Source organism: Hoplias malabaricus, chromosome 9 (assembly GCF_029633855.1).
Source record: "Hoplias malabaricus isolate fHopMal1 chromosome 9, fHopMal1.hap1, whole genome shotgun sequence".
NCBI lineage: Eukaryota > Metazoa > Chordata > Actinopteri > Characiformes > Erythrinidae > Hoplias > Hoplias malabaricus.
The window spans coordinates 745785-767121 of NC_089808.1; the positions used below are offsets into that span (position 1 = coordinate 745785).

Consider the following 21337-nt stretch of genomic DNA (forward strand, 5'->3'; position numbering starts at 1 on the left):
TGAGTTTATTAACTGGGTCAGGACAAGACTCTGGAACACGGTGGAAACACATCTTTCCAAAGAGCCTTTTTCGTTATGAAGTTAAACTCGTGTTAACATCATGTGTAAAAAAGCCCTTAATCATCACAACTTTCACAAAGTCAGCTGCACTTCAGGCACTGGCCAAACAGCCGACGAAGAGCTGAAAAGTGTGTGGCGCATGTTCACAGTACTTTGTACAAAGAGTGATCTGCAGCTTATAAACGTAAAGCTGAGAAAAGAGAATCTGGAGACGATCTCTACTTAATATTTACAGCCTTCTCTCACACACAGTGAAGACCTGCAAGAAGCAGACAGTACAATGAATTAAAAATGAACTACACTCATGAAAAACATGAATATTTTCCTAGTATTTGACAAATGCCTCTCTCTGAGGACGGCGGAGGGAAGAAGAAGAAGAATTATTACACGTCCGTTACCGTTACGTGACGCACTGAGAAACACTTTAAATTCTGTGATGATGAAGGTGTATGATATCCTTCAAATTGGCCAAGGCATTGAGACTGTGTTCTGTGCAGGAATATCATATCATATGATGAGACAGGGCCAAACACATTGACTACAGTTTACCAGAAATTCACTTAGTGACAAGTTCCTGTTAGGAGTCTTTAGCTTTGGCAAATTGTTATTATTGATTTATAACGAGTAGAACAGGCACTAACTGTACAAACAAACATTGTAAGCAAATTCCTAAAATATTAAAGCACCGTGGTATGTTACAGCTATTAAAATCAGGCAGGAAACTCATAACAAACATGAATGGATGGATGGATGGATGGGCCTCATGGAATTATCTGCTGAGAGGGAAGCAACAATTTAGTCTTTAGAAGCCCAGGGGGTGAGGGGCTACCACCGTTCCGTTCTCCACCACGGCTGAGGAAATGGAGCGCAGGTTCTTAAAGACTTGCTTGGATGCGCCGGACCTCAGGAACGTTATCTCCCTCAGGATTCTGTCAGAGGCCTGTGTCAGAGGGTGACGAAGCCTAATGTTAGTAAAGACGTTCAAAACGCCATTTTTCAACTTGAGAATGTTTAAGAACAAAGGAAAAAGAGAGAGTAACAGGGAGGCACCTGAACAAAAACTCACCTCAATGCACCAGGTTTCACACAGCACCTTCTCGTGCTGAGCAGAGGAATGACCCTGACTCAGAGACCTGGAGGCCCTGTGGGAGGAGAGCACACCCAAATCCACTTAAACACCACACCGCTGAAGGTTGAAGTCCATGGCTAAGTGCTGTACAGTGTGTGTTTGTGTGTGTTTACCTTGAGAGCACAACAATCATGGCGTACAAGTCAATGGCAACGTCAGCGACTCTCTTCAGCACAAACTGTTCATCTGTGAAAAAATGAAACCCATCACAACAAGCCGAGAGTGTCTCGATAAACAAGTTGAATTAAACAACTCATATTAATGAGATTAAGGGAACGGAAACTGGTTGTACCACAAAACTGCAAGATCTGCATTTGCTCAGGCATTACATGAAGATCGCTGTCAGATATAAGCACCATATCTTCGTTAAACACTCAAACTGTCTTTAACCCACATTTCAAATTCAAAACTATATCATTTCATTTACTTCCCGGTGCTTCACATAAAACTGATCCTAGAACAGAGACTCGTACTAATAGATTAGTATTTCACTCACCAATGATCCTCTTTCCATGCTTAAGTAGTAGTTCCTCAATGAGTCCTCCAAACTGTTCAATAGCTTTAACGGCCTGAAGGGAGGATTCAGAACAGATGAAACGTAACCTCCAATCACAGTCTTTATTAAAGGAGCTACAGCCATGTCCTAAAATACACTATAGACATTTTAAACTCAGCCACTGTGAAATAGTCTCACCAGTTCTCCACTTTGTGCAAGTTCTGGGTGAACAGTTCCCTGCAGCGTGAGGCCTGTACCCAGCCCCGCTTTTCTGCAGAGAAGACACACGGTGGAGGGAAATTAGTCAAAGGGAAAAGTAAGAAAGAAAGTAGTTATATTACTTCGCCAATGGATCTCAGCTATTTTTTTTAAACCCTTTATGTATGGACATTTTACATAAGAGTCTATGGATATCTGACCTCTTGGCACGTTTTATGATTTCCCCAGTCAGTAGAGCAGCATTCCCGAAAGGGTTCTTCAGAGCTTTCTGTAAACTCTTCAGCTGGTTCCCTGCGTTCTACAAAACGAGACACTTTAATTAACAACATTCCCAGCCCAACTCTAACAGACCACTGTATGGATTTAGTGGCGTCAGGTCGACAAACGTCTCTCACAGTTTATTGGATTCACAGCTCAGGCTTAGAACCGTCTCAGTACTTAATATTTGACTCCATTTCCTAATGGCCTCAGCGTATATCTTACTGCTACGCTCTCCTCTGCACGAGTGCATCTCAACTGTTCACTGTTCGATCTTAGCCCACAGCTGCATTTCATTTACAGGTGACTCAGCAGAACCGTTATTAGTGGCTTTAACTGCGGATGTATTATTAATTTGATTGTTTACAAAGCAGTGAACCTGATTTAATGGATTACACTGCTCTCCGCACAACTGTTAACTGTTACAACTGCTGTTTGGTTGTTGATAAATATTCCAAACAGTGGCAACTGTGAAACACTTCAGGAGTTTTCAACAACAACATGGTATCTGCAGCACAGGAAGCGTGTACCAGCTGCTCATTCTCGTCAGCATATCTGTTCTGCGATTACCTGGAAGCCGTTGAGTGCAACAAACAGTCGCAGGATGTCATTGGTGCCTTCAAAGATTCGGAAGATTCTCAGGTCTCTCAGGACTCTTTCAACACCAGCGTCCTGTGTCGGCGCAACAGCGATATCATTAGAACTGTGGTCATGGAAGCATGGCAAACTGTGTTTAAGAGAATCACATCATCACTGGCTTTAAGCATCACGAGGGAATTTGGCTTTACACTGATATTTGTGCCGTGACTGACTTCGATTTCAATTTTAATCTTTAGGAAAATAATAGACTTTGATTCAAATTGAAAGAAAGACGTTAAGCTACAGCTAAAGTTGCCTTTATTTAGCCACAAAACCTTTATGAACTCAAATTTATGAAGACAGATGTGAAAAATAAATAGAAACAGGTAAAAATCACCCTAGGAACGTACAAACACATAAATATTAAACGTATGGCAATAAAAACCAGCTTGGCATTATTAATTTAACCTTTGAGCCACGGTGTTCAATTACAATGTAGTGCCCTTAAGTACAACCCCTCAGTTTTTAACTAAACATGAATATTTAAGGCCTTTATGCAAGAATCCACTGAAACCACCGAGTCTAAAGACAGTGATGAGCTGGCGGAGTATGTTGCAACTCGCATTGTCAAAGATTCTTTAGAAATATGATACAATCCTTGCAGCAGCTGTGTATCTGTCAAGAAACCAGCGCCACCAGGAAATACATTGTGCTGATTGGACTGATCTAAATTCAAAATATAGGGTGACAAAACGTAGTGGCTTTGCTCAGCAGCATGTGAATCCCCCACACACTGGAAACACTAACAGTCCTTTAGAATCAAGCTGCTTAATTTGATCCGGAGCTGATATGATAACTGAGGCAGATGAAGAGGAACAAGCAATGTGCCGGTCTACAAATAAAAGTAGCTGATGCATGTGGTCCGGCCGCTCACTTCTGCTCATGCTCTGCACACTTCTACAATTTGCACTTCAGCGTATCTAGTTTCTGTCTGCTCTCTGTGCACACTTTTCTAAATTAGCTGTGTGTTAACAGGAGCAAGTGCTGTTTAAAAAAAATGAAAAAAAACCCCATAGGAACCCCCCCCCCCCCTCGTGTTCTGTGGTTAGCGCCGCATAATATCACACGAGACTCTTAAAGGGGTTTATAATCTGACACCTACCATGTTTTCCACCACCCTCTTTTTTCCGTTTAAACGTCTTAAATTCACGTGGGATTTTGTGAACGCCAACACCCTCTTTTTTCAGCACGTATATGAAATATAAAAGTTATTTTAATGGAAGGACTTGTGAGAGCGAGACTGTAAGTACAGCTCTGAATGGGTAATCGACACTGAAAACAAAATGATAGCGTCCTCCGCAGATCATCACCCAGACATCACTGTTTACACATTTTACATTTACATTTATGCATTTGGCAGATGCTTTTAGCCAAAGCGACTTACAAATGAGGATCTAACGTTCAAACTACAGCACGATTTATACAAAATACCTTACACTGAATGCAATATGCAGGAAGTAATAAGTGCATTAAAGTAAGACATTCAGTGCAAGAGATACTCTCGGAAGAGCTGGGTTTTCAATTATTTCTTGAATGCAGAGAGGGTTTCTGTTGCTCTGATGGTGCTTGGAAGCTCGTTCCACCAGCGTGGTACCAGCGATGAGAATAGCCTCGACTGACCTGTACGGGGGGTTGGTCGTGTTAGTTGGCGCTCCTTTGAGGAACGGAGAAGGCGGGCGCTAACGTATGGTTTTAAGAGTCTATTGAGGGAGATGGGAGCAGAGCCAGTGAATACTCTGAAGGCCATCATTAGTGATTTAAATTTGATGCGAGCAGCTAAGGGTAGCCAATGCAGCTCAGCTAATAGGGGCGTGACATGTGCTCTTTTAGGCGTGCTGCAGCATTCTGGATCATCTGTAGCGGTCTCATAGCACAGACCTGTCAGGAGGGCGTTGCAATATTCAAGACGGGAGATTACTAACGTCTGAACGAGGAGCTGTGTTGCATGTTGAGTTAGGTATGGCCTAATCTTCCTTATGTTGAATAGGGAGAAGCGGCACGATGGAGCTACAGCGGTAACGTGATCTGCGAAGGTCAGCTGGTCATCGACCATGACACCCAGGTTTCTTACAGCCTTGGTGGGAGCCACTGATAGGGACTCTAGCTTTTACTAGATTTCTAGTTTTTACTCAAAGGTGGTGAAGAGACGTCTTAGAACAAACATTTTATGGTGATGAATGATGAAGACTACATTTTCATAGTGAACGTCTCAACTAAAGCTTTAAATACAAAGGTTAAATAAGAATCGTTATCACAACAATCTGAAAAAAATATATTTAGAACTTTATATAAAAAAAGGCAAAATGAAGTAAACATGAAAACAGCAGGAAAAACAAAAATAACCCTTCAAGAGATCATCAGACTAACCTTCATAAATCCCATTCCACCCATCACCTGAATACACTCATCTGTCACGGTCCATGCTGCTTCCTGAAACAGAGCAATAACGTTCTTTTTAACCCGTATATAAAACGTTATTTCCAGCTGCTACATGGATGTTTCACAGTGTTTCTGGAAGGGGTTTGTAATGAGTCCTTAAATGTATAATGAATAAATATGGACTTCCACTTGTTGTAATTCCTGATCACAGGCTGCATATGAAAAACTCACAGAGGCAAAGATTTTACTGATGGCCGCCTCGATTTGGAAGTCTGCAGCTCCACTGTCCATGTTACCGCTCACCGTGTAGGCCATACACTGTGTGCAAAAGACAAGGGCAGGAAATAATCATAAAAAAAAGCACGATTTCAAGGCTTAGAGAAGACAGTGCACATTTCTTGAGAAGTTAAAGGAAGTGGCAGAGGAGTAAAGCTTCTTCAAAACAACAGTATTTTTGCACTGTTCACTGATTTGATGCAACCACTTAGAAAGTGAAGAAACCTCTACTTCCTCTGTGTGATTGTCTCTCCCTCAGCATTGGGTTTAAGGATCCTGGGCAGTAGAATAATGAACCATTAATGAGTGCAGAAAGGGAGCTGATTATTCCCTCAGTAAATCAGATAAACAAATACATCATATATAACTGAATGTGTGTGTGTCTGTGTTGCCCTGTGAAGGACTGGCGTCCCCTCCAGGGTGTATTCCCGCCTTGCGCCCGATGATTCCAGGTAGGCTCTGGACCCCCCGCGACCCTAAATTGGATAAGCGGTTACAGATAATGGATGGATGGATGGATCATATATAACTTTAATTGTCATATAATGAATACTGGGGGGTGGGAGGAATCGCTAGCTGACAGTTTATTGGCCCAAACATTAGCTGATATAATAGTGCAGGATTTATTTAAGCAGTTATATAAAAAGAGTCCATTGCATCTAATGATGTTCTTTCTCAGGTTGGACAAGTTTCCCCCAGCGTCCTGTCCTCAAATAGAATGGGAACTTAAATTGGCCAGTCATGCCAAAAGATAACAAGTGATGAGAAATTGTTCTCACAGTCATTGTCCGTTTTAACACTAACACTGTAAATATGTCAATTACCAAGCGGCAGAAAATGTTAAATTTACCTTTTCAGCTAACGATCTATAAGCAAAAGGGAAAACAAGGTAAGAGTCTGCCTCACCTCTGTGACATACTGATACATAGCCATTTTTGCCAGCTTCTCCTGTATAGCCCCAAAGTTGTGGATCTTACTGCCAAACTGAGTCCTGTTTGCAGCATGGTCCACCTGTGTGTGTGAGTGAGAGAGAGAGAGAGAGAGAGAGAGAGAGAGAGACACACACACACACACACACACACACTTGAAAGATATTTTTAAAATGCTACAATCCAATATAAGCAGCTATAGCTTCATTTTAGCATAAAGCCACTGTAATGTTTCTGCATCATCTGGTTTTAAAGGAAGCAAAAGCTACTAAATCTCCCTCGCTAAGAGTTCTAACGATATGCTAATGAGGCCGAAGTACAGAGGTAAATGAGGTCAAGTGGGTCTTATGTGGAGCGCTAAACAGCACAAGACTAAAACCCTCCTGTCATCACTCAGTGTGTTTGCTTTACTGTGTGTGTGTGTGTGTGTGTGTGTGTGTGGTGAGAGACTGTTCTCCGGCCTGTCTGAGCGGACAGCACGGGAAACCAGGTCCCTCAGTCGACACATTTATTAAACAATAAATACACAAACATCCCGCAAAACAAATGCTGAAGTTACAGAGGCGGCTTGTGGTGTATTAACTCAACACATCTAACGGGTGGCAATGATATGTCTAGATCAAACCTGTTTATACAGATTTAACTGTCTCTAGCAATAAACTGCACCGTTGACACATTTCTTTCAAAATTTCCCATCACTTGGCTATGGTTGGATCAGCCATAACATTATGACCACTTCCTTTTTCTACACTCACGGTCCATTCTCTCCGCTCTACTGACGAGACAGGAGCGCTCTGCAGTTCTACTATTACAGACCGTAGTCATACATTGCTCTGCATACTTTGTTTTCTTCTTAAAAGTTGGAAACGCGCTCCAACACTGAAACAAACGGTGAGAGGATGTTTAATCTGAAGCTAAAGTGCTGTAAAATAAAACAACAGAATAATTGAGCAGAAATTGAGACTTTAAATTCACCTCGTGTCTTTGAACAGAAGTAGAAATATGACGGCATCGTTCCCTGAGATCTGAGGCCTGTTTTATGTCTGAAAGACTACAGGGAGCTGTGAGTATTTCCTGATGTATACCATTAAAACGTGCTCTTTGTAAAGGCATGAAACCGGCCGCCTGGCATTCCCCCAAGAAACTACCAGAGCACATTCAACTCTGGGCAGCTGGGATTTTAGAATTTAATATATTTAAATATATAATTCAATCAGTTAAATACATATGAGTTTTAATGCAGGATGAGATTGGTGACTAAAAATGTCTCTCTATGAATTGCATGAAGTAAATCAATAAAAAAAATTGAGTGAGTTTTCCCGTTAGAAACAGCTACTCCTGTGGTCACTTATTGAATCACAACAGGGAAAAGGCCTATTTCTTTTAAAAGGATGTCCACTGTAGAGGAGGAGATACTGACAAACACAGACTTAAACTGCAGTATGATGTTAACACACATCTCAAATAGAACCGTGTGTAAAGTGCACTGGGACTTTCCCTGCATCGGCCTATAGACTCGTTCAACAGAGGAAGTGAAGGTAATGTGGGTGAAGGGGGGAGGGGGGAGGGGGGAGGGGGTGTGCCAAAAGTCAGAGGGACAAACAACTTGCCAGACAAACTGAAACACACGGAAACGAAAGTAAATGAAAGAGACTAAAGGTTAAACATAAAACAGACACGATATACACAACGCTCTCCACATTTATTGGCACCTGGTGAAGACGTGTTAAAAGCCTTAAAATAAATGCAATTTTTATTGCAGAAGCATATCACACTGAAATTTGTAGAAACCTTCAAATCAAGTGAATTAAAAAAAATTATAAATAAATAACAGACGATAAATTATTATTTTTCATAAAATCATGTGTTCCACAATTATTGGCACCCCTGACAATCCCTAGAAAATAAATGCAATTGTAGCATTTCTGTCATTTCCACTGTAGTTTAAATAGTTGATCAGTGTATCTACGAACTTTTAATTAGTAATTCATCACTTCCTGTTGCAGGTAGGTGTCGCAGTCCTGGAGGTTGTGGGTTCGATTCCCGCTCCGGGTGACTGTCTGTGAGGAGTGTGGTGTGTTCTCTCTGTGTCTGTGTGGGTTTCCTCCGGGTGACTGTCTGTGAGGAGTGTGGTGTGTTCTCCCTGTGTCTGTGTGGGTTTCCTCCGGGTGACTGTCTGTGAGGAGTGTGGTGTGTTCTCTCTGTGTCTGTGTGGGTTTCCTCCGGGTGACTGTCTGTGAGGAGTGTGGTGTGTTCTCTCTGTGTCTGTGTGGGTTTCCTCCGGGTGCTCCGGTTTCCTCCCACAGTCCAAAAACACACGTTCGTAGGTGGATTGGAGACTCAAAAGTGCCTGTAGGTGTGAGTGAATGTGTGTTGCCCTGTGAAGGACTGGTGCCCCCTCCAAGGTCTGTTCCCGCCTTGCACCCAATGAGTCCAGGTTTGGTCAGATGGGACTAACATAGAGCTTTTCAGCAACAAAAAATCTAAGTAGGTCCGGTGTAACACAAAAAAATGGGTACGCAGAAAAACACCTCATGTCCACTGTGAAGTATGGGGGAGGCTTGGTGGTGCTGTCGGCCTGTTTCTCCTCCAAAGGCCCCGGGAACCTTGCTAAGGTGCATGGGGTCATGAACTCTTTGAAATACAAGGATTTTTAATCAAAATCTAGTGGCCTCTGCCCGAGATCTCAGTCCCCAGACCTCAACACATTTGAAAAGCTGTGGGGTGAGCTGAAGGGGAGAGTTCATAACAGAGGACCCAGGACTCCCTCTCTCTGTATGTGTATGTTATAGAAGATTAAGTGCTGTCTCGTTGGCAATAGGGGGCTGTAAAAAAGTATTAACATCAGGGGTGCCATTAATGAAGAAATGATTTCATGTTCTAAATATGGGATTTTTTCCCACGGAATAACTGCACTTGAATTAAAAGGGTGGATTTTTCTCTTTTTTTTTTTTTTAAATTAATGCATTAGAAGCCTACGAACACATCTATGAGCACCATTATAATGAAAGTTTAATTGAAAACACACACACTATGAAATCCCATGAACGTTTATTACAACACACTTTCAGGGTTTTTTCTGGTTTTCTTTCCTCAGAACGTTATAGAATGTCCTCATATACAACAGAATCCACTATTTTATTTTAGGTTAATTTTCATTAAGTTGCTGAATATTCTGGGTTTATAAAATCACGAGGAAAAAAAGACGTTATTTGAAAGAATGATATATTTTTCCCCTGATCTATTAGAGGAACTAGGTCTGGGCAATAATTCAATATCAATATACAGCGGAACTTTTTACTTACGACTGAATCAACTTACGAATTTTCCGAAATACGAGCTGTGGCTCGGTGGATTTTTTGCCTTAAGATGAGAGCCTAGATCTGAATTACGAGCGAATAAGCTTACACCACCCGCTACTAGGTGTCCCAGCGAGCATCCAGTTCACATGCATCTCTGCTCTATTACTGTTTTTTGTAGCATCAAGTGTGTAGTGTGTTTTGAGTAAGTTAAGTCCCCCCCCAACATCTTCATCTGATCTTCAAGGTAAATACACTCAATAAACCAGTTTATTTCTTTACATTCTCTTTTATTAGTAGTATATTTATACATTATTAGTTATTTAAAAATGAAAGTTTTCCTATTGAAAAACACGTGTTTTTTGGGGGGTGCCTGGAACAGATTAACATTTTAGTTGATTTTAAAGGGGAAATGTACTTTGATTCAGGAACAAATTACGTTTTTTACGAGTTTGATCACAGAATGAATTATAAGTCGTAATGAAGTCGTAAGTCAAGGTTTTACTGTATAGAGTTAATATAAATGTTTCACTAACAATGATATGATTTTTATACCCATTTTTAATATTTCACCAACTTTGTCTTGAAGGCTAACTACTGAGCTCCGTGCTTGGTGTCTAAGTGCCGACGTGAAGTGTAGTCTTTGACAGCTGCCACCGCCTCATAACACAAAAGACACACCGGTTTTTCCTCCTTGAAGCACAAACATGTTTTCACCTTCCCCTCTCTCTTCAAACCCATCTCTTTTCCTGGACATTTTGGGATCAGTATTTATAGCCATTTCTTAATTCCACTTGTTGAAAGTAATCACATTGAAGAGGATACACTGTGATCTAGTGGTGGAACGCTGTCACTTGGCAGGCAACATAATCAGCATGCATTGTGGGAAATGTAGTTTAAGGCCAATGCACGTTTTAGAATCAGTGGCGGAATAAGTAATAATTAAGTCTAAAAGCGTGCATTGACCATAAACTCCATTTCCCACAGTTCATGCCGATTGTTACCCGTGAAGCGACGGCATTAAGCCACTAGATTGCAGTCAATCAGATTAAGCTCTTGCGGGCCACATCAAACGACACGGCGGGCCACATCTGGCTCGCGGGCCTTGAGTTTGACGCGTGTGATTTACACCATCTGTCACTGGCTGGTGGTTATTACAGAGCGCTGCCATCAGTTCAATGCACTCAGTTTTAAAGGTAGTTTAAAAATATAACGTTAACAATCCAAGAGGTTTTCTTTGTTGGTGTCATATTGCTTTCAGTTCTTGACAGTTTTTCTGTGTTTTTTTTTTTTTATTGTTCATGTCAATATTGGAATTATCTCAAATCGACTGAAATTAAGGAGTGTAAATGTGATGTAACCTTTGGACTCATCCTAAAGCTCTAAGAGGAAGAGAATTATTGAATCACATTTTGAAAGTTAAAAAAATGCCAAGGATTCTGCTGTTAAAAGGGAATGCTTACAGAGCTGATGGATTTCAGCTGAAAAAACTCAACAAGAGAGCTGCCATTTAAACCAGAGGTGGGTTTGGAGCTCCGTACAGGAATCTTTTCAGCAGCAGGAGCAGGACTCTCTGGGATAAGTGACGCCACGTCTCCATTTTCTGGATCTTTTTTTTAATGCCTTTTTATTTAGTGACTGTCACTACAAAAGAGTTCGGTAATTGACTTCACAATGTTTTATAAAATTCTCAAGCAGCAGCAGCAATAACTTTGTGGTGAATCAGCATTGGCCGAGGAAATGATGCTGGAAATTTTTATCTGATAAAACATCTACAGAATACTGTCTCAAGGGAAGTTTGATTTCCCCACACATTAATGACATGTCAGGAAAAGACCAGGGGAGATGTCTTTACCTCTGAAGCCAAAGCCCATGTGTACACTGAGTTTGTTTCTCGTTCCTTTGAAAGAAATTAAGTTGCTGATGACTAATTTAGTTTTCTTCAATAATTATTCAAGTCTCTCAATGTTTTTCTTCAGAAAGGGTTTGTCAACAGTGACACGGCCAGAAAAGAGTCAGTCTCTGAATCTGACTGAATTCCACAACAAGGCTCCATCCCGTAAAGCCGATCTGTCAACATCTCTTCAACTTGGAAGCAGCTTGTTATTCGAATATCATTTTTAATGAAAGAAGTCAATATTCAAAAGAACTCAGAGCCCAGAGGAAAAGCAACAAATTAATGTTTAATTTCCTCCTTTATCTGATCTGTAAAAATATATGGCTTTAATTCAAATTATTTCATGTAATTTGTTGTTTCAGAATTCAGCCATAGGTTCACAAACATTTTCCTTTATATCTGTGACATCTTTATTTACTACAAAGCTGAGTGAACACCCTCCAGATGTGGTCATTATATATTTGTGCCAAGGGTGGTACAACTAAGTATTAACTAATCCTTAACAAACCCAAACAAAGGATCATACAATAATAATAAATCATATAATAATAATAATACTCACGGCTTTGGCAATGACACCCTTCATTGTTCCCGAGAGTGCGGCTGCCATTCCAAAACGTCCATTGTTAAGGATGTTCATGGCCACCTTAAATCCTTCTCCAACCTCCCCCAGAACACATTCAGCAGGTACACGAACATTGTCAAAAAATACCTCCGCGGTGTTTGATGCCTTAATACCCATCTTCTTCTCTGGAGGACCACTGAACATGGACAAGAAGAAGGAAAATAGGGAGGTGTGGAGAGAGTGCCAGGAATTATTCACAAAGACAAATAAGGAAAGACAAAAAGAGCAAAAGAGGACAATTATAAAGGCAACATATAAAAGGGGGGAAAAAACAACAAAGGGACAATTTGGTTCTGGAGCAAAAACAGGGGTAAATAGGGGGTAAACAAAATAGTTAATTTTATTCTGCTCTAGGTATCATCAGGTTAAACTGTAAACACTTTCCTTCAAACAAATTAGGTTGGAAACCACATATAAATTGTGTAAAACCAAAAATCTCTAAAATAATATCAGTATTATATCAAATTAAACATGTTCTGAATGAGAAATCACTTTATATACTGTTCTTTCATAGTTCCATAACTATGGGGAAACACATAAAACCATAACTAAACCAATTACCATGCTACAAAAGAAAGCTATAAGAAAGCTGTAAATCGAAAGGATTATTATGAACCAATGAACAAACTATTGATTAAATTACAAGCTTTAAAATTAAGTGATCTAGTTAACTTTAATATTCCACAAATAATGTACAAAGCACAATACAATTTACTTCCCAACTGTGTTCAGAAGTTGTTTGAAATTTAAAAGAGCAAATGTGAACTGAGGGGAACAGGTTTGTTTACAAAAACAAGAGCAAGGACAAATATAAAAAATAGATGTATATCCTTTAAGGGGTTAATTTGTGGAATAGTTTTGATAAGGAACTAAAAATGTGTAGCTCACTTGGTTTAAAAAAATGTTAAAAAATAAGGTGGTAAGCACTTATAAAACCAAAGAATGATTATTGTTAAAAAAAAATGTATACACACACACGTATTTTTGAATGTTTTCTTTCCGTGGTGGTTTTGTATCGTCTAAATACAGAAGTAACAGGAATTTTAATTAGCTAAGTACAAAGGGTGGGCACAATAAGCTAATGCTTCAGCCTATACCTTTTCAGTTTGTTATTGTTTTGTTTTGACCGTCATGTCTATTAATTTAATATTTGTAACCATTATTATTGTTGTCTTCTTTTAGGTAATTGTTGTTATTATTTTATTTTTTGTATATACTGTATTCATTTTGAAAACCGAAATAAACACTAACTAACCATCAGTGGTAAAGTTGATTATATAATTAAGGTAAACCTCCTCAGACCTGAGTTTTCATGTATAATGATGATAACTGGGTAATGTTTACCTTCCCTCAGCACAGTTTCAGCACGTGGCAATGTAACACACAAATAAACCTCAGTCTAAACTCACTTTGTGACTCCTCCAAAACTCCTCTCAACTATGAAAGCTGTGACCTTGTCCTTCATTTCTCCACTTTTCACATCTTTCACCGCAGTCTTAGCAAAGACAGTAAAGATCTCAGCCGTGCCTCCGTTACTGTGGGACCAAAAAAAAAAAAGTTATTTGATGCAGTCAAACTCCTCTACAACACGAATGAGAATGCAGACTGACAGTACAAACTTTCCCACAGAAATATACACAAATAAAATCTACAGCCCTGAGACAAAACTGGCTTTCAGGGTTATATCAACTTATGTAACGAGCAGAAATGGGATTAGAAATGTAACACAGAGACGCCCTCTAGTGTTGTAAGAAGGTCTTTGTCTCATAAATCAAAGTACACGTGGAAAGACAGGGCGTATGCATTTGGAACACACACACACACACACACACACACCTGATCCAGATCTTGCTTCCATTGAGGGTGTAGTACTTTCCACAGGGGGAGACAACTGCAGTGGATCTGATGGACGCAGCGTCTGAGCCACTAGCCGGCTCAGTGAGACAGAAAGCTGCGACTGTTTCACCTGCAAAATGTAACCAAGACCGAGTACACACAAGTAAACATATGAATATCAGAACTACAGTCCTCCAATTAGACGAGCAAAACACTCCAGAACCAGGTACACGCAGAAATAATCAGAACTAATGTTTCTACTCTAAATAACAATACATTTGATCCATTCCCATCGCATAAAGTGATATATTATGTTTAGACAAGAGCAAGCGCCACAGTTTCCCAACACACGAATGTATGACTGTGATTTATTTACTCATGTGTAGCACCTAATATATCAACGTGCTTGACAGGAAGTGAAAATTATATTAAACAATAATATCAAGTTTGTCCCTTACATCTGACCAGCTCCACCTGCATCATAAAAGATAATGTTTAACTAGCTCCTAGCTCCTCAGTCCCTGTGTCATGAGGAAATACAGCATGTTGTTTGTGTCTTGAGACTCACCTGAGGCCAGTTTGGGCAGGTATTTTTCTTTCTGCTGCTGGTTACCAAAGAGTAGAATGCCCTTAAAGCCAATGGACTGGTGAGCACCAAGAGTGATGCCCACTCCCAGGTCATGCATGCCCACTATCTCCACCAGTCTGGCATACTGACATCACAAACACACAGAGTTAAGGACATTACCTCGGCCCTGGCTTTACATCCATCATCTCTTTCTGTTTCACTATGATTTTTCTAACATATGTCTCATTGACTTATGCATTTCTGACTGAAGCATATATATGTGTGTGTGTGTGTGTTTGTAAAATGATATATTTTTCTGGTAGTTTAACTTCTTTCAACATCCCCTCTCACCTGTGTGTTGTTGAGGCCCACACCTCCCAGGTCAACAGGCACCTGCAAGCCAAAGGCTCCCAATTCTTTCAGACCCTGTAAGGTATGTTCCTCCACCATCTCCAGAGCATCATTTTTAGCGGGGTCATTCACCTCCTACAAGCACAGAGAGGAGTGGAGGACACTGAGCCACGTTACACAGTGAAAAAACATTCATTTTACTGCACCAGCTTTATTATGTTCGGGGTCACAATGAGCGCACCGGTCCATCACTGGGCATCACACACAGCCACTCACACCCATGGACACGTGTGAACAGATGGCGTAACTCCCAGTGCATGTTTTTTTATCGGTAAATAAAACAAACACAGACATGAGGAGAACACACAAAGGACTTCACATTCATCTCACGATTAAACTCAGCAGCACAACCAATTACAATCTGTGTTTCGTCTTGTGGGCCTGACAATAGGGAGGCGAAACCAACCAGAATCTTCACTTCAGGGAGGGACAGGACTTCTCCCAGTGCAAGTTCTGATACAGAGAACTAGTTCAGCTCATTAAACTGATAAAAATCCTTATTGTGATATACAAACTAATATTAATACATATGTTCACAGGTAGTGCAGCACGGTGGAGCAGCAGGTAGGTGTCGCAGTCACACAGCTCCAGGGACCTGGAGGTTGTGGGTTCGATTCCCGCTCCGAGTGTGGTGTGTTCTCCCTGTGTCTGCGTGGGTTTCCTCCGGGTGACTGTCTGTGAGGAGTGTGGTGTGTTCTCTCTGTGTCTGCGTGGGTTTCCTCCGGGTGCTCTAGTTTCCTCCCACAGTCCAAAAACACACGCTGGTGGGTGGACTGGCGACTCAAAAGGTGTGAGTGTGTGAGTGAATATATGTGTGTGTTTCCCTGTGAAGGACTGGCGCCCACTTCAGGGTGTATTCCCGCCTTGCACCCAATGATTCCAGCTCTGGACCCACTGTGACCCTGAACTGGATAAGGGCTTACAGATAATGAATGAATGTTCACAGGTGTTATTCACTGTGTGGATTTATGTTTTTAGCTTTTATCTCAGTCACAGGTTTCTTGTTTTGTGTTTTCTGTTGTTTTTTTTTTAAACTGATACCAAGCTAAATTCTGATGTCCATCTATCTTCACTAGAACTGTTAGAGCATTGAGTGAATTCTAAAACTGAACACTAACACTCTTCATGATCAGGTTCATTAAGACATTATTATATTGTATCTCTGACAGAGGCTGTATCTAGTTTTGAGAGTCAGTCAAGGGGTACATACACTGTCCAAATGTAGCTGGAGACCCCTTCTAATGAAAGCATTCAAGTACTTTTAAATTAACGGTACACACACATGTATAAATGCACACACACACAGCTTGTCTAGTCCCTGTAGAGAAGTACTGCTAGAATAGAATATGACTCTCTGGAGCTTATAAATATGATCCTATAAACACCAACGCTGAGCTGTGGAGCAATGGAACTGCGTTCTCTGCAAAGATAGGGCTCCATCTAATACTTATGGGATGAGGTGGGGTTGTGATCATTTATTATTCTGACCCGGCAAAATGTAACCAAGACTGAGTACACACACGTAAACATATGAATATCAGAACCACTGGAGAAGACTAAACCAAGACCGACAAACCAAACAATGACCATACAGTGTCCTCCAATTAGACGAGCAAAACACTCCAGAACCAGGCACACGCAGAAATAGTCAGAGCTAATGTTTCTACACTAAATAACAATACATTTGATCCATTCCCATCGCATAATGTATTGTGTTTAGTCAAGAGCAAGCGGCACAGTTTCCCAACACACGAATGTATGACTGTGATTTATTTACTTGTGTAACACCTAATATATCACAACGCTGGAAAGGACCTCACTAATGCACTTGTCACTGAATGCAATCAGATCTTTACAGCCATGTTGCAAAGATATTGCTGGAACCAACAAAAGCACGATTAAAAAAAAGCATTTATGTCCTTCATTTTTGAAGAAACTGAATGAGAATGCGTCCCAATATGTTTGCCTTTATTCTGTAATCTCTATGTAAACAGTCAGAGAACGTTGTAACTTTCAGTCATTATCCACTGTTCCACGAGCTGCAAAGTTCAACAAAAATGTGCTATTAACATGCAATTCTCCATTAGAAAAAAACCCTTCATGCTTCTTTTAAAAAAAAATGGACATTGCTGGGTTTTCCTCTTGACACTGAACTAGGTCCACCCCAGGTCTACAGCACGCATAAACACTGCACTCCAACTTCAGAATGCATTTGGGGTCCTTCACACTCCACGCCCACTTGCTTGATCACACGTCATTCTAAAATCATGAAAAACATCTTGGGAGATAAAACTTACTTCAAAGAATTTTGAACATGGTCCCACCAGCTCCTGAAGAAACTGAGACTTCTCCTCATCCAGAACTGGAACAAATGAACAATTCAAGATCAGGGACCATCCAACGGCAGCGTCAATATAACACGCACCTATGGTATAATTCACTACACCTGACAAAAATCACATTTAAAAACACAACACCTGTAATACTTCTGCAAAATAATGAGCCAAGGAGATTTACCTGAGGGAAACGGGAAAACCTGAGAGGTACTGATCTGCCCCTTAAACATGTTCACGGCGAAGGATTTCGACTCCTAAACAACACAAAAGTCAAAAACGTTAAAATGTAAATTCATGAAAATTAGATCACGATAAACATCAATATTCACCATTGTGTGACATTTATCTCAATACACAACTCATAAAAACACTGACTGTTTCTTTACAATGATTTAGTGAAGTGTATCTTGTGAAACATGAATCAAAGCAGTGCGTCCATAATGAAAATCATTAAAAAAAGAGAAGAAACCATACCACACTGGCAGCCTTTTGGTCCACACTGTGAGCCTTGGTGGCTGCATCACTGCCAACTGCTGGCTTCTCTATTACGGCCTACGCAAGAGGTCAAAGAATAATGGAGTAAATGCTTTCTTCCATGTCTCTCTTAAGTTTGATTGTTTGAGGTCTTGATAAACACCGAGTTGTGTCGTCAGGAATGAAAAACATGCTAAAAATGGTTGTGCTCGTGCACCTCTAATAGTTAAAGGTATTCAATATTCAGTAAACTTGAGTATTTAAGAGTTCTCAGACGCACAATCCACAACATACAGCTGAGAATCAGATGACTGATCACTAGGTTCGGTCCTCAGCGTACATTACTATGTGTTCAATTCTACTTACAACATACAGCTGAGCCGTAAGCTGTACTCAGATGTGGGCTCAGATACATCATACCCCTCCTTTCCCACCTCTTACCCTTCCTTCCTCTCTTATCCCCTTCTATTTTTAGAACCATATTCATCATCCCCTTTACCCCTCCACAGACTCCTCTTCTTCCCCCACTACTCCAATGTATATAAGGCCCTTCTGAAATATTTGGTGTTAGACTGGACTGGGATCAGACTGGATTGGGTACAGAATAAACTGGCTATAGACTGAACTGGTGACAAACTGATGACAAAGCTGTGCCTGTGCTTTTCTGCATGCACGTGAGGAGACCTCTGAACCTCCAGTTTCCAAACTTCAGATCATCTTGAGATAGACTGAGATCATCCAGCTGTACTTCCACTTGATCGTGTGTGTGTGTGTGTGTCCTAAACTCTTCCTGCCGAATTTCAAAGTGTCTGTACAAACATGCTCATTAAATGTGGATAAATAAAGGGGATAATGCACTGATATGGAAAATAAGGGCCAATGCCAATATCCAATATATTCTTGTGTATGTAATCTGTAAATGCTGATGCATAAATATTAAGATAATTATTTGTACAAACTTAAAGGCATAATGACACTCATATTTGAGCGTAGGAGCAGTGTTACACAAACACACTTATATTCCACGCTACTGCAATAAATTAATGAGTTATTACACATTGGTTTAAAAAAATATAAAAAATAAATCAGCCAATCTGTGAAGTAGCAGTCAGAAAAAGACAGAGATAAAAAAAATGACTGCTGTTAAAGGTGTTTAACCTTTCACACAATAAGGTTAGTCCTTATCCACAGACTCTACCCTCGAGGGAAAGGCATGCAGGTTTAAAAACCCATGACTTCACACACTCACACGGTCTAAAAACACTGACACACGTTGGTTGCCAAGTGTGAGCAAGGACACTAGGCCCTTCTCTGTGTTTGAATGTCCCACATATCAACAGCTTGATAACATCATCATAATTATGACACACATACAACAATAAACACCATCACCCCTGATACTGACTACATTTACCACTGTTTAAATTAAAACCTTCAAATATATAACGACCTATTTTAGCAATTTAGGCTAACCCTGTTAGCTTCAGCTGCCTCTACAGATGAATACAAGAGTTTAATGTCCACAAATAGTTCAAGATGTATAGAAATTAAATGATTAAAATGATAAAACAATGTACATTACAATATAATAATACAATACTGCACTTTTGAAATGTACAGAACTCTGAAAAGTAATTTTACTCCAACTTAAGAATCTTGTACGGCTCTGTTCATTATTCTACACACATCTCCTCCTCTAACAGAACACCTTTAACTCCTTAGAGAACATTTCATACGAGTTAACCACCTTAATGCAACCTTGAAATCTGAATGTACTTATTATTTATGCAGCTGGAGAAATATGCTAGCTATGCTATATATGGAAGTGTGTTTGGGGTGTGACATCTGTAGCTGTCAGGGATCATGTGAACAGTGGGTGAACTTTGCCCCAGTTTCCGTGTAGCCTTCACTCCTGGGTGAGAACAGAAACACACAGAGACACACACACGAACCCGTCCAGGGGCATTTCTCGTCACTGAAATCCACTCTTAAATCAGAAGTTTGGCTGAAACAGACCCAGCAGTGAGTCACAGGAGCAGGGTGTAATTAACTGAGATATATAGTAAAGTACGCTTTCAAAATCTGCCACTTTAGGTGACAATAAACATATTTTTCCATACAGACATCACACTTATGAACAGGGATTAAAAAAAACAAGCGTTTGTCCTGACCTCGGCGGCTTGGCTGACGTACAACCGGACACTGTGCACAACCGCAGCTCTTGTTTGACACGGAGCCCTAAAAACAACACAGAACAATTTACCTTGCGACAATGAGCCGATTTATTTCACATTTATAACATTTTATACAGGTGTAGAGCTGACGCATACAGCAAAGTAGTAGTGAGCAATAGAATAAAAACACCGGCTCCCAGTACTTAAAACGCGTCTTTACGAGCAGGGCCACATTTTTATTCAGCTTTTGACTGTTCACAAGATTCATTTTCTCTTCGTTAAATGTGCATTTGTGCCTTGTTTTCTGGTCTGAACCTCGTTGTCGTGTTTTCGCGGTTCAGAGGCGAAGCCCTGTGCTGAGCCTCAAACGGCTCCCCACAACCGTTAGCCACGTAGCTATGACCCCTACACCCAGAACATTCGAGAAAGGAAGTAATAAGACAAACCTGAAGTGGCTTTATCGGAGTTCAGACGCATTATTTTTGGTGCAGATGCTGTTAAACCTGTTCGTGACATAAATAATGCACTATAGAGGGCTAAAAGGGAGCCATTACACATACAGCTTCTGTCAACAGTCGAGTAAAGCTATCTACCTAGCGGCTAAGAGGAAATGTGATTAAACAGAGAGACAAACATATCACTACAACAGTGACCTGACCCTCTGGACTCACCCCGGTGTGGACTGTGGGAGTCGGAGGACAATGCCATACAAAGCCGGGCTCTGAGAGAACTTCCTCAGCATCATGATTAGAGCCCCCCTTCTTGTTGTTGTTGTTGTCTTTGAACAAATCTGTAGATTCGTCGTTAACTCCGTGAAGCTTCACTCTGCACTTGTACACAGTCTCAGTGCCAGGCGATTGAATCTAGATGTAAACCTACCCTTTCCCTTCTGCCCGAATGATGACGGAAGAAGACTCGGACGGCTCCGTGTTGTTGGCCGGATGTGAGTTTGGTCTGAGCGGCCTTTGAGTGAGCGCTGAGTGCCGCTGATCACAGATCAGTAGAAACGGAGGTGAGTGAATTACACTGGAAGAAATCGGAGCTGTTGACTAGTCGGAGATCAGTAATAGCTAATTGTCGCCTAAAGCCACCGATTCCCAGTTAACAAAATTACGTTCTCAGAACATTTCCCTAACGTTCCATTTTGGTTGTGGGAACGTTGCGCTGGAATGTTCTCTCAACGTGAATTTTTCCAGTTTTTTTAACGTTCTTAGAACATTTTTAAGTTACAAAAACTTTCCGGAAACGTTACCACAACCTTATTCACACCAATAATTTAACAGTACAGGAACGTTGCAAATTATGTTTAGAACGTTCTTATAATATTCTGTT

At 40.6% G+C, this 21337-nt stretch overlaps 1 protein-coding gene across 1 annotated transcript; it reads right to left on the reverse strand.

Annotated features, from left to right (window-relative positions):
* Positions 1–6: 6 nt before the first annotated feature.
* Positions 7–20960, reverse strand: acadvl (acyl-CoA dehydrogenase very long chain). Its single transcript, XM_066680700.1, has 20 exons — positions 20677–20960; positions 20003–20069; positions 17832–17909; positions 17539–17611; positions 17319–17383; positions 14962–15096; positions 14611–14755; positions 14043–14172; positions 13616–13741; positions 12144–12342; positions 6363–6467; positions 5412–5498; positions 5169–5231; positions 2733–2834; positions 2105–2202; positions 1884–1956; positions 1686–1758; positions 1303–1375; positions 1127–1202; positions 7–1000 (listed from the first exon to the last, which is right to left on the reverse strand). Exons 1-20 carry the CDS (start codon positions 20748–20750, stop codon positions 863–865), a joined length of 1980 nt encoding a protein of 659 aa, XP_066536797.1. The 5' UTR covers positions 20751–20960; the 3' UTR covers positions 7–862.
* Positions 20961–21337: the final 377 nt, after the last annotated feature.